The 17,425-nt window shown below is 42.9% G+C and overlaps 1 protein-coding gene across 1 annotated transcript in view; it reads left to right on the top strand.

The window, feature by feature from the left end:
* The window catches only part of Abca4 (ATP binding cassette subfamily A member 4), a 124,910-nt gene extending 107,762 nt beyond the window's left edge, over positions 1–17,148 (top strand). Inside the window, exons 42-51 of the mRNA XM_087212638.1 lie at positions 1,553–1,673; positions 2,079–2,141; positions 2,568–2,674; positions 4,986–5,127; positions 8,504–8,638; positions 9,412–9,515; positions 9,593–9,685; positions 12,330–12,579; positions 14,165–14,251; positions 16,961–17,148. Coding sequence (XP_087068764.1) covers positions 1,553–1,673; positions 2,079–2,141; positions 2,568–2,674; positions 4,986–5,127; positions 8,504–8,638; positions 9,412–9,515; positions 9,593–9,685; positions 12,330–12,579; positions 14,165–14,251; positions 16,961–16,966 — 1,108 coding nt within the window. The 3' untranslated portion in view covers positions 16,967–17,148. The remainder of the gene's footprint in view (positions 1–1,552; positions 1,674–2,078; positions 2,142–2,567; positions 2,675–4,985; positions 5,128–8,503; positions 8,639–9,411; positions 9,516–9,592; positions 9,686–12,329; positions 12,580–14,164; positions 14,252–16,960) is intronic.
* Positions 17,149–17,425: the final 277 nt, after the last annotated feature.

Raw genomic sequence — 17,425 nt, 5'->3', positions numbered from 1 at the left:
AGTGACTCCAGTTGTGGGAGACATTGTAAGCAATCATCGTCCTTGGGACCCTTGGCTCTTCTAGGTCCCACTGAGCTTTGGCCACATCTTTTAGAGGAGAAAAAGAAAGAGTTAATTACCAAATCAGCTCCTTAGCTGCAAACTCTGATGCCAACACAATGGAGTGACTGCGGGGCCTGCCTCACAAGCACAAGGACCTAAGTTCGATCCCCAGTACCACAAACAAACAAACAAACAAACAAACAAAACAATTGAGTGACTCCTGCCTGCCTGATGACCTAGAGAGTACCGGAAAAGTGACCACAGTCTCTGGCTTCCGCCTCATAGCGATGCCTATACTGAGAGGCAGCCAGGAATAGGGGGGTGGCTCTTGGTAGAGGACAGGCCTCTACAAAGGTGCAGCAGCCTCATAGAGTAAGATTGGTGCACAGGATGGAGGGAGTTCAGGAAAACCATGAAAGGAGAAGGTAAAGAGGGGCAGGAAGCAAGTCTGGAAGGGTAGGCAGAGCCAGGTCACGAGATAGCCCCATATGAATGACTTGGGATCCAAACTTGAGCACAATATGGAACCCCTGAGGTGTTTTTATCAAGGGAGTGACATGATCTTGAGAGCAGGAGACTAGATAGAAGGCCATCTTGGTAGCCAGGCAAGAGACAAAGGTGGCCTGGATAGAGATGGCAGCCTCGGGAGATGGAGAGAAATGGGTCAACTGGGTAAATAGCAGGAGATATATTAAACAAGACTCGGTAATGGACTGAATGTGACCAGCAAGGGAAGCAGGAAAGACTGGAGGTCTAGGTGGTTGGGGAGGGTTTCAGAGAAGAGATTATTTCTGTAAGGATGGAGAGGCTTGTGGGGCAGGGTTGCTGAGGCTGGGAGGTGGGAATGAGCAGTGTGGGCTGAGGACCAGGGGAAGATGCCCATGGTTTATAGAACAGTGAGTGCAAGAGATGAGCAGGTGCAAAGAGTAGGTGGAACTCTATTGCAGGACTCTGAGATTGCAGCTGAGGAGTTAGGGTTTTAGCCTATAGCAAATGTAGAATTATAGAAAATTTAGCGGCATGGGGTGACAAATTGATCGCACTGTTTTGAAAAGGCTGGAATGGCAGGATGCACTGGAGGAAGTAGGGAGCTTGGTAGGTAGTAATTAATCTTTGCTGAATACTTGCCAGAGGTAAAGGGTCTCAGGCATAGCACCTCTCAGGTCCTGCATTTCTACTCTGTGCCAGACATTGTTCATCTTCACATGACCCTGTGGGGTAGATATTCTTCTCCCTTCCCCATCATATGGTTGAAGGAGGAAAGGCTCAGAAAAGTCCAATCACGTGCCCAAGGTCACACATGGGGAGATGAGACTGGAACCCATAAGCACATGACCCCTCAGCCTTTTTGCCTGTTGTCCCTCCTCTTACGAGCCTATTAGGATTAAAACCTTAGGAGATAGAATCTCAGGGGAGCAGAAGTGAGGGAATGGGAAGAAAAGTCAGATGAAAAATATAGTGCCAAGTGTGTGTATTCCCAGCTCAAATCTGTCCATTTTCCTTCCTCTAGGGTTGCTGAGCCTGCTAAGGAGCCCATTGTTGATGAAGATGATGATGTGGCTGAAGAAAGACAAAGAATTACCAGTGGAGGAAATAAAACTGATATCCTAAGGCTAAATGAACTAACCAAGGTAAAGGATAGGTGTAGGTGTGTTGGTTTGGAGGTACAATTTGGAGCCACATGGCACAGTGTTGCCGTATTCCTTCTGCAAAATGAGTGGTTTACTTATGCCAGGACTCTGTTTTCCTAATGTCACTATGTGGAGTCATCATTTCTGTGTTGTAACTTGTCTAGTTTCCATGCTTGTCACTGCTATTCATCTTGAGCATCACCAAACTGTCTCCTTTCTAGTTCTGCACAGCATGGGGCATCCACAGACTTTTCAGAGCTCACAGCCCCTCTCTTAATACCGCATCGATATGTAACCTCCTAGCCCTGGTGGTTCTTCCAAACCACCCTTTGCTCCCTTCTTCCTTTTTTCCTCCCTGCCCTAACCCTGCCTCAGCCCTCAGCCCATTTTCTCTGGATCTTGCAGGTTTATTCAGGCTCCTCCAGCCCAGCAGCGGACAGGCTGTGTGTTGGGGTCCGCCCTGGAGAGGTAGGAACCCTCCAGACTAGCATGAAAGGGCTTCAGAGAACTAGCTTTTATGCATAGCTCTTCCCCCCTCTAAAGCAAAGCTATACAATAGGAATCTAATGCAAGTCACATACAGTATTTTATATTTTAACCAATATATCTAAAATATTATCATTTCATTTTGTAATTAATATAGCCCATTATAAATGAAGTATTTTGCATCCTTTGTTGTTGTTGTTGTTGTTGTTACTATTGTTCTCAGTCTTCGAGGTCCACCTAATGCCCATGTCAGTTGGGACTAGATGTGTTTTGTGTCAGTAGTAGTAGCCTTTGTAATGGCAGCCTGGGTCTGAAATCCCTCCCCCAGGTCACACCCTGGCCCCTGGGCCCTGACATTCCAGACCTTCTCGGTCTCTAGGGCAAGGCTAGTTCTCTGTTTTCTTCTAGTGCTTTGGCCTACTTGGAGTGAATGGAGCTGGCAAAACAACCACATTCAAGATGCTCACTGGGGAGACCACAGTGACCTCAGGTGATGCCACTGTAGCAGGCAAGAGGTGAGTGCCCTGCCCTTCCTGTCTCAGGGTGTCTCTCACAGGTTCTAGTCCTTGTCCCTATTCCAGCATAGGGAGAGTGATCTTCAGACTCTGTATTAGGGTGACTCAGAGACCTAAATGACCTGTGTGGAGGAGGGAGCTTCCAGAAAGCATGGTCCGAAAAATACAAGACATAGACCTACTGGAAAAATGAATTTAACTATGATTGTCACAAGATTACTCTGTTAACGTGAGATCTTGGAAAGTTCTAAGTCAATGGGAAGCTCTAAGTCAATGGTTCTTCATCTCTTTGGGGTCATAAACTCCTCTGAGCATCCAATGAACTCTTGTGTTCTCCTATATTGGAACACACCATTGCCTCCCCACACACAGTTCTACAAAAAGTTTCAGGGAATTTATTAAGCCCTAAAACACACTTACGATTGTGCTGGAGCTCCTGGGTGCCAGGTTAAGAACTTCTTTCTCCAGGTTGAGTTTCAAGATAGGGGCTTATTTAAGGGCATTTATGGGCCTTAATCTGCGCTGGTTATTTGTGTGCTGATGCTTAGCTTTGTCAGATCAAGGAGCGTAAAGGGAAAATGGCCTTTTCCCTTGGCTTCTGAGGGTGACTGCCATCCCCTGTAATAAAGTTTAAACAGACTGGTCTTCTATGAGACAAGAGAGAGAGGATGAGCTCTTGCTTGTTGGTCTCTTTGCTGCATATTCCTTGAACAGCAAAGCTTACACACAGTAAGTCTGCCCAGAGGGATGCTGTTCCCGTTTACAAGTGAAGACAAGCACTGCTCATATGTGCTTGACTAAGGCCTCTTGTCTTTACCTGCAAACCATCCTCAGCATAGCTTGGTGCCCAGTAGGCAGGGCTATCCTGAGCATACCTCAGTCGCTCAGATAGGATAAATTTGGCTTCCCAGACTTTCATGACTATCCCTGATGGGCCTGTGGCAAAGGGACCGATGGGGCAGAGCCAGGTCATGGCTGGGTCAATCTCATCTTCTGATCTAGCTTAACCTATAGCCAAGAAGGTGACTTCATGGTTGTAAATAAAGGAGTTATGGAGAAAGAGGGTGTGTTGGTTACTTTTCTCTAATTGCTGAGACAAAATACCCAATATCCAAAATTAAAGGGGGAAAGATTTATTTGCTTTACAACATGGCACACTCAAAGTAGCAAAGGTAACAAGACCTTGTCTTTCTGCTCCTTTTATCTCATTCAGACTACCGAGATTAGGGTGGTGCCAAACCAATCACTCATGCATAGTGGTTCACTAATCACACGCCCTCAATCCTAGCATCACACATTCCAGATTTAGCTACCTTTGAAAAAGACTGCACGAAGCTTTGGGGGGACATCTAGACACAAGAGGGACATCTAGACACACAGAAGGTCAGGGGAAGCATATAATGACTTACAAGGTGACATCAAGTTTTGGTGGAAGTGAGATACAGTCTGATGTCCAGAAAGTAAAACTAAGCTGAAAGCTAGAAAGAAACCACAGGTTAAAGACTGGTTCTCTGGTTGGCTAGCTCTATGTATTTGTCAAAGGACTAACTTTCCTTGCTTTCCTAGGTGGTTTTAATTACCCCAGCCAGACTCTTCATGACTTTTGTCAGAGAGGAACTGCAGTGACTTCTTTCTGTCACATCCTATTTTATCCATCTTTTATTTATAGACCCTAATCTAAGAAGAAAGGGACTAGCTTAGACCAAATAATCTATGTACAGTTTATTTTTTATTAAGTCAATGTATTTTTCATAAAGTCACTGTATCACCAGTGGGGGAGAATACATTAGGCAAAGTGAGTTGATAGAACCCAATTCACTTTATCTCTGTTCCCTGCTGGCCTCTTGGTGTGGTAGGTATCTTATTGTTCCTCTTTCAATACTGAATCAATAAATACAGATGGAAAAGTGTACTTACATTGGAAGCATCTATATTTTCTAGTTTCCCAAATGTCTGAAAGGGATTTAAAACTACGGATCACTTTCTTAAACCTGATCTTCCCTTTGTTTTTAAACTCACAAGTGAAGCAATCCAATCCAAACCAAAGCTGACTTGTGAGGAACAGGTATTCAATTAATCTTAGACATGGAAAACTGAAAGGCTCTGACTGGATTCAAAGCTCAGAATCCTGATCTTCATGTCTCTAAGCAAAGAGTCTCTGCTTCAATTTCCAAATGTGGTGTGTATTTCTAAAGCAGTGGGAAAGAGAAGAGGCAGCTTCTTTATCCCACTGGGAGAAATCTCTCCAGTCCCAGCTCTCTAGTCACTCCCTGTATGAAGGAAATGCATCAATTTCTTTTTCTTCTTGCAGCATTTTAACCAATATTTTTGATGTTCATCAAAGAATGGGCTACTGTCCTCAGTTTGATGCAATTGATGACCTGCTCACAGGCCGAGAACATCTTTACCTTTACGCTCGGCTTCGAGGTATACCAGCAGAAGAAATTGAAAAGGTAAAAGAGTGATTTGTTGTGGCTGCTTAAGAGTTTGTTAAATCATAAGCCAGCTTTATGGAATATGTGTACTTAGATGTGGGAAACTAGAGCACACTATCGGCTCATTCATTCTAACAAATGCTCAGTAGTATCTACTATTTGCGAAGTACTCTCCTAGAAGCCAGGGAGATAGCAGTGAACAAACCAGGCAAAAAAGTAAATCTCTGCCCTCATATCTAACAAGATGATACATGGCATTACCCTTTAACCCAGCAATCACACTTCTGGGAATTTTAACCTGAAGATACTCATCCCAAATTTTTAAAAAACCCATACACACAAAGTTATTTGTTGCATTGTAATTGCAAAATCCTGGATATTATCCTAGATAGTAAATTGGTTGAGTAGTTTATGACATGTATACAAAAAAATTTAAAAAAGTTTTTAAGAGTAGGAGAAATTTATTGAGGAAAAGAAAGTTTCTAAGAGAGAAAGAAGGGGGCCCAGAAAGGGGTTCCCCCCCATTTTTTTAAGAGTAGGAAAAATATACACAACAAAATTTTATAGCCATAAGTATAAGAAATATTTCTGTGAGCTGATATGGAGTTATTTCTAATATTGTTAAATAAAAAAACCCAAAGTATAAAAGAGAACATGTAGACAGAACACTACATTTTTTAAAAGTAGGAAAAACAAGAAATCATGCATCTATCTGCTTACCTATATGAATAGTACATAAGAAGGATAAATGGGAGCTGAGGATTTATCTCAGTGGTGCTGCCACCTGCTTCAAAGTGCAAGGTCCCGAGTTCGATCCCGGTACCAAAAAAGAAAAAAGAAGAAGAAGGATAAATGAGAAAATAGTGAATTTAGTGATGAATAAGAAGGAACCAGAGTAAAAGAAAGTTTGGAGGAATAAAATTTCTCTGAGGCTATCTTTTTATACAGTGTTAATTTTAAAAACATGTTAATGTTCTTCATAGTCAAAAATAAAACAACATCAGTAAGAACAGAAAGGTATAAAAGTGACAAAAAGGGACAAAAGGAAAGCCTAACACTGAATATAAACTGAAATAAACTCAGTTTTGCTTCAAATGTCATAATCATATGGAGGGGGAATGGATTGGAATTGGTGACATCACTGTGAATTCATGAAATATTTATATACATATATTGTGTATGCATGTAAATGTGCTAATGTGTACTGCACATATTCATGCATATGTATGTGCATTTTTATGTGTATATGTGTATCTGTCCTTTGAAAAGGACAAGAAGCAAAAATATCCCAATGGCACCAAGCATACCTATTGCCCAGATTTTGGTCTCTGCACAATTTCCCAGTACAGGGAAATATACTTGTTTGCATAAGTGACAAATTCCAAGGTTGAAACATCTATTGTGCCCGAAAAATAAGTCCTTTTAAACAAATGATGAGGCATGTCCTAAGAACCTCCCACTGGCAAAATAGGGAATAAATTGAGCATCAAAACAATTAAATACGATGATAGGTGATAAAACTTTTTTTATTAGAGGAAAAGTAGGAATTTATAAGTCCATACTGCTAAATAGTTAAATAAACAGACAGGAAGGAGAGAAGGGCTTGCTTACAATCGAGTGCTGAGAGCCAAATGATTAGTGTGAAGAAGTTCTTAAGTTGAAAAATCATTTTGTAATGACCATATGAAAGATTAGATTGCACAAAGATCACCAAAAGATAATAAATTGAGGGGAAATTTTTGATGAGGAGCAAGCTATTTCATGGCTTTTAAAAGAACATCTTCACAAGTTGCTTATTTGTTGCAAGAGGGAAACAATTTTACAATGGAAAAATTAGACAACATGTTAACAGAGTGATCAAAATTATCATCATCTGTAAGAGGCGGGTGGACATCTCATGTACCCAGACATGATACCCCGTGAAGGACACAACTTCACATACACAGAATGCTGGCTGAAAATCTGTAACCTGAACCTTATCATGAGGAAACATCAGACAAACTCCAAAGAAGGAACATTCTGCTTACTAAAGTAAAAAAGGAAGGCCTATATTCTTTTAAAATATCAGTCATAGGGCCGGGGATTTAGCTCAGTGGTTTCGCTGCCTGCTGCGCAAGTGCAAGGGCCCGAGTTCGATCCCCGGTACCAAAATAAAAAATAAAAATAAAAATATCAGTCATAAAGACAGAGCAAGCCCTGAAAAAGTTTCTGATCACAGGAGACTAAACAAACATGATGACTGAATGATAGACAGTGGACTGAATCTTGTGCTGAAGGGAAAAAAATGATATGAAGGACATTATTGAGCCAATTCACAAAACTAAACTCTGTATGATAAAGTATAACAATATTAAATTTACTGACACTAATAACTGAAGTGGGGTTGTGTAAGAGAATACAGTAGTTTTGAGAAATATGCACTGAAGTATTTAGAAGGGACAGAGGAGTCAGAAAAAAACTGAGGGAGGGCATATTCTTTATACTATTTTTATTCTTACACATTCTTGTAAGTTTGAAACAATGTCCCAATAAAAAGTTTAAAATGGAGTTTACATTCTAGTGGATGGGACAAACAATAGATACGTAAGAAAAATATCCAGTTTGAGTATGTAAAGTCCTGAGGGGAGGAACTAAGCAGGGAAGAATTGTTGGGCTGAGGTTTGCACTTTTAGGTAGCATGGCCCAAGGGAAGCCTCACAGAGGAGGTGACTTTCAAATGAAAACCTAAATGAGGCGAGTAAGCCATGTAGATATCTAGGGGAAGGACATTCCAGGCAGAGAGTACAACAAATGCAGAAGGCAAAAGCTCAGTGAACTGTCTCCAAGGACTTGCTAGCTTCTTCCTGTGCCCATACACCCTCACCCCACCCATTATTCTCTATCATAGTTCCCTCAAAGCATTGTTACCTCCTGTCATTCTGCTTATTTCTATTGTCTGCCATTTCACTGGTGTATACACAGGCAATGGCCTAATACAGTGCTTGGCTCAGAGTAGGTGCATTGAGTGCTCAAGACTTTACATATGTCCCTGTCCAAGTCTTGGATCCTTCAGCTTCTCAAAGAGACCCTAGACTCTTCTACTCTTAACCATAGTCCCAGGAACTGGATAAGAAATACTGTCTCACTCTTTGTAAGGCTGAAGGCCGTTTCCCAGGGGGCTGCACCCAATGGGTGCTTAGCTGAATAGGCCACACTATAACCAAAAGTATAGAGTGGAGAGGAGACTGGCCCTGAAATGCGTGCCAAAGGATATGAACCAGCGGGTGGCTCTGCTTTAGCCTAGCTGGGCCTGTCATCCTGAAGGGTGAGACCTGGGAACCCACAGCTTTGAATTGGAAGTGTGTGATGTTGGCTTCTTCACCTTTGCCAAACGGGATTTCTTTCTCTTCCCTAGGTTGCAAACTGGGGTATTCAGAGCCTGGGACTGTCTCTCTACGCCGACCGCCTGGCCGGCACCTACAGTGGGGGCAATAAGAGGAAACTCTCCACAGCCATCGCGCTCATTGGCTGCCCACCGCTGGTGCTGCTGGTGAGGGCACCGCAACCTGCAGGGACAACCAGCTCTAAGAGCTGTTGCACATCTGCCTTTCTGGGTTTGGGGAAATATGTTCTGGGTCAGCAGCTTTAGAAAATGCAGCGGTTTGCTTTGGTCTGGATTCCTCCCTGTGTGCCTCCTTTTGAGCAAATTAGCCCAGTGTTTGGTGCACCACTCTTAAGGGAAACAAGTCATAATGCAGTCTGTGAGTCCCTGGGAAGTCTCTCAGGGGTCCACAAGTGCCCCAAGGGGAAGTTCACCCTACTTTGGGAAAGACTGTACTATTACTACCACCTGAGGAGTATTGTGTGGGACCCAAAGTGGACAGAAGCATTGGCCTAGGTCAGAGTCTCCTGTGACCTGAGCTGGACCAGGCGCTACACCCCAGGCCATGGAGTTGGAGGCTGAGGTGGGCGCGTGTCACACAAAGCTACTTGGGTTTTCTCCCTGCCTCCTACCAATACGTACTTGAGGGGTTTTTGTTTATTTCTTTCCTGTTTTAAGGATAATTCTACCATTGCCTTAATCAGCCTTAATCTACTCACAGGCTGAAATGAATCTGAAGGTGTACAGTTTCTTCACTCTGATTCACCACCTCCATCCGTGTACCCCCTATCTTGTGCAGCTGGGGAGCGGCTATATACTGAACCTGTCTGTCAGATTATTCTTCTTAGACCAGAGCTGCTCAGAGGAGGTCAGCCCAGGGAGGATGCAGTGACTAAAAAGGCCACTTTCAAGTCCACTCCCTGCTCTTTCCCACCCCACAGGATGAGCCCACCACAGGGATGGACCCTCAGGCACGCCGCATGCTGTGGAACACCATTGTGAGCCTCATCAGAGAAGGGAGAGCCGTGGTCCTCACTTCCCACAGGCAAGAGATTCCCAGGATGGGGACAGCAGATGGGCATCCCTCCCACACTGCCTCACCTCCTCTTTCCCACCCCATAGCATGGAAGAATGTGAGGCACTGTGCACCCGGCTGGCCATCATGGTGAAGGGCACTTTTCAGTGCCTGGGCACCATTCAGCACCTCAAGTACAAGTAAGCAGAAGGAGGGGACACACCCTTTGCTGCCTCCAGAGGGGCTCAGCCAGGCCCTGTGCTCCCACAGATACTTGGAAAGGTCCTGCTTCCCTCCCATCCCACAGGCAAAGGCTGGTGGTAACTGGGCCTTATTCTCCAGAAGCAGATGGAGAAAGTCAGTGTGCTGATAAGCTCCTTTTATTGGGCTAACTGCTTATGGTTGAAAGCTGGGAGAAGTCTCTGGATGGGGGACATTTCCATCCCAGCATGGGAGTGAGGGAGGGCCACTGCTACCTGCTTAGTATTGACCCATTTATTCTGACAGATTCAGAACCCCTGGACTGTTTCGTAAGAGCCCACAACAAATGTAGGCATGATTAGGAGACCAAACAGCTTGAGAATCAGTTTTCCTTCCTAGAATATTGTATGCTTTTGAGTTTGAAAATTGGCCTTGTATTATGTGACAAACCAGCAATGCTAATAATCCTGAGCCTAATTATCCCGTACTCATAAACTATAAACTGTTCTAAATCCTTATTATTCATGGTTTGTATGCCAAAGCTTACAATCAGTTAAAATAAGATTATCATAATATTACTATGCTCCTTTGCATTCTGACATGCCTAATAACCTGAGAAAAAGTGAACTTATGGTTGTCATTCACTTACTTAACACACTTACAGAAGACCCAGAATATAAATTAGACTATTTGTTGAAAGGGACAGCACAGAATACACCTTATCTATGCTGAGATGAGTAATCTTGATGGTCCACAGCAGTATATTGCACAGAAAACATCTTTCTTTACCTGCATCAGGGAAGACAAATGACTGAGGAAAAGGTCTAACAGATTATCTGTATTTAGCAATTGGGCATTTGACCCTGACTTCTTGAACACTGGAGTTTGGAGATTACACAAACTATGGGAACATCAGCAAGTGATATCACCAGACTTGTGTCAACAACTCCCTGTGCCCAGCTGCAGGAGGATGTTCCGTTACTCCTTTCCTCTCATTCCTCAATTATCCCTGTGATAGAGAAGGTGAGGAAGTATGTCCCTGTATGGAGGGATAGCCGGTTTCCTGGAGCTGAAAGTGAAAGGGATCTTACTGCAGAGAAGAGCCCTAGATCATGAAGGGAATTTTTTTGAACCCATAACTGTGTCCATTGCTAGGCAAGTACTCTGTGACTGAACTACATTCCAGCCCCATGGAGGGAGCATTGCAGTAAGTTATAGCTGACACAATACACCTGACATAACCATGTGTGGTTACCAGCTGGTCACGCACACCCTCTGGTGGACTATCCTTCATCCACGTGAGGGTTACCCGCAAACCTGGAGAAGGGAGGAGGGAAGCATTAAAGCCCTGGCCCTGATACCTCTTATTTGCTTCTGCAGTGAAGGGCTGCTTTCCCAAGCCTTTGCTGCCCCCTTGCCAGTCCCATGAAGGCCAGTCAGTTCTTGGCATACTCAGTCTGCACTGGCCATACATATTCATGGGTGGGGCTGGGATCTCTACAAGGGGCTACAACCACCACTAACTTCAGCAAATATATCTGTCCCACTTTACCACACAGACATTTAGACCTCTAAAAACTGGTACCAAACAATTTCTCCAAAAACTATCACATTTTTTTCCTCCTAGTTTTAAGCATGATACATTTTTAAAAATTAACCATGGTTCTTTGTTATATTATTCAGACAGAACTTAACCTAGTACAACCCACCTCCAAAATTCTTTTTTTCTCCCTTCCCCTCCCCTCCCTTCAACCCCTCCATTCCTCCCTATTTACAAAGACTTTGTTTCCTTTTTTTCATTTTCTCATATTAATTCCATTCCCTTCTTCCCTTTCCCCTAACCCTCCCACTTACCCTTCCCCTTTACCCCTTTTCTTCCTATTTCACATAATCTATTTTACCTTTTAGTCCTTATTTACACTTTCAGTTTCTCACACCAGAGAAACTATTCGGTATTTACACATGTGTGTCCTATTTATTTCACTTAAGAGTATCACCTCAATGTGCATCCATTTAGCTATAAATGTCTCTAATTTCTCATGTTTTATGGCTAAGTAGTACTCCTTTATATTAAAAAAAAAAACACATGTTTTGGATCCAGTCTCCAGTTGATGGGCAATTGGGCTGCTTCCAAGTTTTAGCTATTACAAATTATGCTGCTGTGAACATGGGTGCACATATATCACTGTGGTATGATTCTTTTAATTCTTTGGGGAAGATCCCCAGCAGGGGAATAGCTGGGTCAAATGGGACTTCCAATCCTAGTTCTTTGAGGTATCTCCATACTGCTTTCCACAGTGGTTGCACCAGTCTACACTCCCACCAGGAGTGGAGCAGGGTTCCTCTTTCCCCCACAGCCCCGCCAGCATTTGTTATTGGTTGATTTCATGATAGCAGCCATTCTTTCTGGAGTGAGGTGGAATCTCAGTGTTGTTTTCATTTGCATCTCTCAAATGACCAGTGATGTTGAACATTTTTTTCATATGTTTATTTGCCATTTCTACTTCTTTGTCTGAGAAATAAGCATGCATACATTATCAATGGGATGGATCTTTAATCCCCAGCATGCCTGATAAGTCTAGTCCTTTCTGGGATTACTTTAGACCTTCCATATGCAGATTGTACCATATTGTGCACCCCCAGGTTTGGAGATGGCTACATTGTCACAATGAAAATCAAGTCCCCAAAGGACGACCTCCTCCCTGACCTGAACCTGGTGGAGCAGTTCTTCCAAGGGAACTTTCCTGGCAGCGTGCAGCGGGAGAGGCACTACAACATGCTCCAGTTCCAGGTCTCCTCCTCCTCCCTGGCCAGGATCTTCCAGCTGCTCATCTCCCACAAGGACAGCCTGCTCATCGAGGAGTACTCGGTCACACAGACCACGCTGGACCAGGCAAGTTCATCCCAGGCCCCAGTGCAGAGCAGGGGGCACAGTAGCTCCACCAGAATCCCCTGTGGGGCACAACTGACACCAGAACCACACGCGACATTCTTGATTTTTTTTAAGCCTTCAGTCTTGTCCCTCTGTCCATTAGGGTAAAACCCAGTACATCAGAAATTGTATTCTAGTGATATTTTAGTAATCAGTAAACTTTATTGTTTATATCATTGCCCACTTAATACGTTATTTCATTCTTCTTGGTTTGTGGTGGTGGGCTTTTTTCTTTTCAAATCAACTTTATTAATGAATAATTTATATGTAGGAATTGTACCTATTTTAACTGTTCAGTTATATGAGTTTTGATAAACATGTGCCCGATGTGTATTTTTAATGGAAATATATAAAAATTTGCCATCTTAACCACTTTTTAAGTGTATTAGTTCAGGGGTGTTAACTACATTTGCACTGGACAGTTATTTTGCATTTTCTTCTCCTCTCCCACCTCAGGCCCTGGCAGCCATCACTGTACTCTCTGTGTCTGTGAAACTTAATTATTCTGGGTATCCCACAGAAGTGAGCATCATATATTTTCTCTTCTGACTGCTTATTTCACTTAGCATAATGTCCTCAAGGCTCCATCCATGGCATAGCATGTGTGAGAATTTCCTTCCTTTATAAGGCTGAATAATATTCCATTGTATGTGCCATCCATCCATTCACTCACCAATAGACATTTAGGTTGTTTCTAAGGAAGGTTTTTATAATGTATTCTTTTTAAAAATAAACATCCTTAAAGACAGTTCAATAAAGCAGTGAAAACAAGCAAATCCCCCTCTGCTCCTTGAGGAGGTGGCTCACCCACACCTTCTTTTTTCTTTTATTAGTGTATGTTTGCAATATACAATAGTTACATTCATTTTGGGGAACTGATATATAAATATAAATATAAATGTGTGTGGTGTGTGTGTGATTTTTTGATCGTTTTCAATCCCTTGATCCCCTCTTCCTAATCTCTCCCAATCCCTTTCCCTTTTCCTTTCCCAAAAGGTCTGCCTCCCTGGTTTTTACAATCTCTCTTTTATTTTACTTTTTAATTATTTTTGGTTTCTCATGTAAGAGAAACATGCAATAGTTAACTTTCTGTGTCTAGCTTATCTCACTCACCATTGTTCACCTGCACTTTCTTGTCAGCCCGAAGCAGGTGAAGGACACACTGGGACTCCTTAGGCAGGAATTGGGGGCACACTGAATGAAGAACAGAAAAGAGATCGAATACCTTTTTTCCCCCCAGTTTTTTTTTCAGTGAACTGAGATGGTGCTAGCTGAGAATCCCCCTTGCCTTGTTCACTCCACCATCTTGTGCCCAAAGGCCTCTGAATCCTCCAGTAGGAACTCCCTTGGCTTAGATGGGGAGTCTAAGCAGCAAGCCCTGTCCAGGCACTGGGTTGGGGCTTCTGTGGGTGTTTCCCCCTGGCAGGACACAACCTACCCCAGCAGGACTGTACATTAACTGGAAAAAACAGAGCAAAGGGGGTAGGTGGGTGTAGGGTGCTGTTTTTTGGGAGGCATCTACTTACTCTTGCTCTTTTGCCTCCAGGTATTTGTGAACTTTGCTAAACAGCAGACTGAAACTCATGACCTCCCTTTGCACCCTCGAGCTGCTGGAGCCAGACAACAAGCCAAGGTACTGCTGCTACTCTCTCTCAGGGCACTGCTGGAGGCAGATCTTGGCTCTGGGGCCTAGCTGGTCCACTGGGCCTCCCGTGCCCCAAGGCTCAGACTCATACCACATCCCCCACAAATCCCCAACACATCCCCACAACAACCTGCTAGTTCTGTGCTAAAGGATTTATGGGCCAGTAGCTGTATGGGTCTTGTCCTAACCTGCAAACCATTTAGACGTTATGGGAGGGCATTTTTGAAAAGAACTTAACCACATATTTTGCTTATAGAAAAAAAATCCTGGTATTTTAGAAATAAGAAGCAGGGAAGGTAGGGGAGATACTTGGGATACTTGACACCTGTGTTTAGTCATAACTTTGCATTTCAAAGAAATTAACTGACACATTCTTTCAATGGGGACACATTTGGTTAGAGCAAGAGATAGCGTCTTTTTAGGAAGAGGGCTCTGTGTAGCCTACAAAAGTATCAAGATGATGGAGGAAGGAGCAATAGAAGGTCTGGGTTCTCAGCTGTTCTCTCCTGCCTTTCCTAGAGAGTACATCAAAGCATTTTCCCAAATAGCAAAGATATGCAAAACCCTATTTCCATAGAATTGTCATTCCTCCCAACCAATATTTTGATTGGTTGCAAGAAAAACTCAAATTCAGCTGATGACTGAAACAGTCTTCTGCAAGGCAGTGCTTATGTGATGAATGTTTCCACTTCCTCCTAACTGATGTATACCTTGTGGCCACTTGGCAATGTCGTCTTTGCTTCTGCCCCACAGAGGGCCCAGGAATGCCAAGCAAAGACGTCTGTCTAAAGAAGGTTAGTTTTGCTGATTTTCCAGCAACAGTTTCTCATTTTATAGATCTTGTAGTTGCTGTTAACAGCAGCCAAAAATTATTCCTTGAAAGCCTCTTGCAGTTGTGAATCCTTTTTATAACACAGAATACAATTAGGTAGAGAGATGGTTTAGCAGAATTACCAATTCTCCCACTCTTTTGTTACCTGGTGTATTTCTTCTTAGAAGGGTAACACCAGGTCACCTCTGGATCAGGTCAGGATGCTGATGGTCTGTGATCTATAGCAGTTAATCCAAATTTTTTCCTCTTGCTAGACATATTTTCCTACTGTATTTGTTATATTTTTGGTTACAAATGTCAGGAAACCTATTGGACTACATTTGTTAAATTAGTATATATTTATACTAAATTTTAAGTTCAAAGCCTGACTTTATGACATATTATCCTTTACAAAGGTTTGCAGACACCCTTTGTGCAGCAAAGTCTGTCATGAAGCAGATAGTAACTACATTCATTTTTACCTTATGGCACTTTAAAATAATTTGCCTTAAAATATCCTATGGACAAGAAAAAAATAATTTGTCTCAGGGAATTCTAGAGGACACAACAACTTGCTTCTGAACAAACATGAGAGCTGCTTCAGAAGTTCAGCAGGCTGATGACCTTGCAGTCCCTGGGTATGAGCAAGGACTACATAAATGTCTCATCCTCTAGAGATCTGCTTAGGATCTTCAAAACACTCAGCCTTGTAAAACATCTTTTGGGATAAGGTTTAATGCAATCTCATGATTTATTTTATGAACACAGGTGAGGGTCAAGGTTTTGATAGATGAGTAGGGGATAGAAACTTCCTAAATGGTTAATAATTGTGTGATAATGATGTGCTTCCCAAAATTAAGAACTCAGATATTTTTCTGATCCTTATTCTTATATACTGTTTCAGAGTTGCCCCCATATCACGTTTATCCTTATCAATTAACTTCATGAGTTTTTAGAAGTACCTGTAGCCTTGATTGGGATCCTTACCCCACCTCAAAATCTGTTTGACCCCTAAATATTATATTAGTCATCTTTTTAAGAGGATATGATTTTTACACCAGATATCTGGGGAAACAACATTTTGTTAAACTGGGAAGGGCTACCTCAGACTCCCTGAATCCCACACCCCTCACCCTCACCACTGAGATTGGTCCAAGAATTCACCTCCAGTTTATTTATTTATTTATTTATTTATTTATTTTTTGCTACGAGGGATCAAACTCGGGTCCTTGCGTTTGCACAGCAGGCAGCAAAACCACTGAGCTAAATCCCCAGCCCTCACCTCCAGTTTATAACTGGAGACAGCATCTTCCCAGTCAGAAGGATCACCTTGGTGTCTACTTCTCAAGGAGCACAGACTCAGTGCCTGAGTTTGGTCTGGAGCCTACTTTCCTGACTTCCAGCTCAAATTTCTTCCCATCCTCCAGCCCCTAGTCAAATGTCCATGCTTCCTAGGAACCACCTTTGTGGAAACTGGACTAAGACAATTCAGAACTCAAGGTTGACCTAAATTATGACTTCTTGGATTTTAAGTCAACAAGGGCATTGTAACTTTCTGGGGCTAAAAACAAACTAGAAAATTCTATAATAGACTTTGGAAAGAACACTGAGGATGTAGCATCCCTCTGAGACGTAAGCACACATGCACACGGGCCGTGAGTCTCCATAATGATCATCTGGATCATGGAGCCCAGGGTCCTGAGAGATCATGGTCTGACCATTTCACAGGTAAGGAAACAAACCTGGCCCATAACCTTGTGCTCTGACAGAATCACAGTGTCCTCAGCTGAGCTTCCTCCAGCTATTTAACTATTAAAATCTATAAGCAGACACATCTATGTCTTTAGAAAACCAAGACGATGAGTCCATCTGATCTCCTTCTGCAGGTCTGACCTCCTTCCACACTACTTGTTCCCTACATCTGGAAAGGAACTGTGGGCAGCTGGAGTACAGGAGCCTCTGTCCATAGGGTCATCTGAACCACTGGCCAGCATAAGTGACCCTGCTGCTGCAGGAAACAAACACATGAGGTCATGCAGTGAGCTCAAGAGGAGGCTCTCGTAGAAGGAAACCCAGGCTGACTGACTCACCTGGACTACCTGATTGTGACACTGATCCAGCCAAAAAATGCAACAACCTTTGCATCCACACCAGAGAAGAACTCCCAGACCAGCCTACTACTTGATTTGGCCTCAGTATCACTGTCATTTCAAGAGGCTTGTGTTGGGAGGAGGGAATTAGGGGTTCTTTTCAAGACGAAATAAAATGCAAACACTCATCACAATCTACCTTATTCATTGATCTCCCTGGTATAGTTTCAGACATTCTCTGCAGGTGTGTGCAGTGCCCTG

This window comes from Heterocephalus glaber, unplaced genomic scaffold, assembly GCF_053883595.1.
Source record: "Heterocephalus glaber isolate CG9 unplaced genomic scaffold, H.glaber_assembly_v1.0 deba00001442, whole genome shotgun sequence".
In the NCBI taxonomy this organism is placed as follows: Eukaryota; Metazoa; Chordata; class Mammalia; order Rodentia; family Bathyergidae; genus Heterocephalus; species Heterocephalus glaber.
Note: the sequence above shows the minus strand (reverse complement) of the source record. Positions and strands in the feature narration are given on the sequence as shown.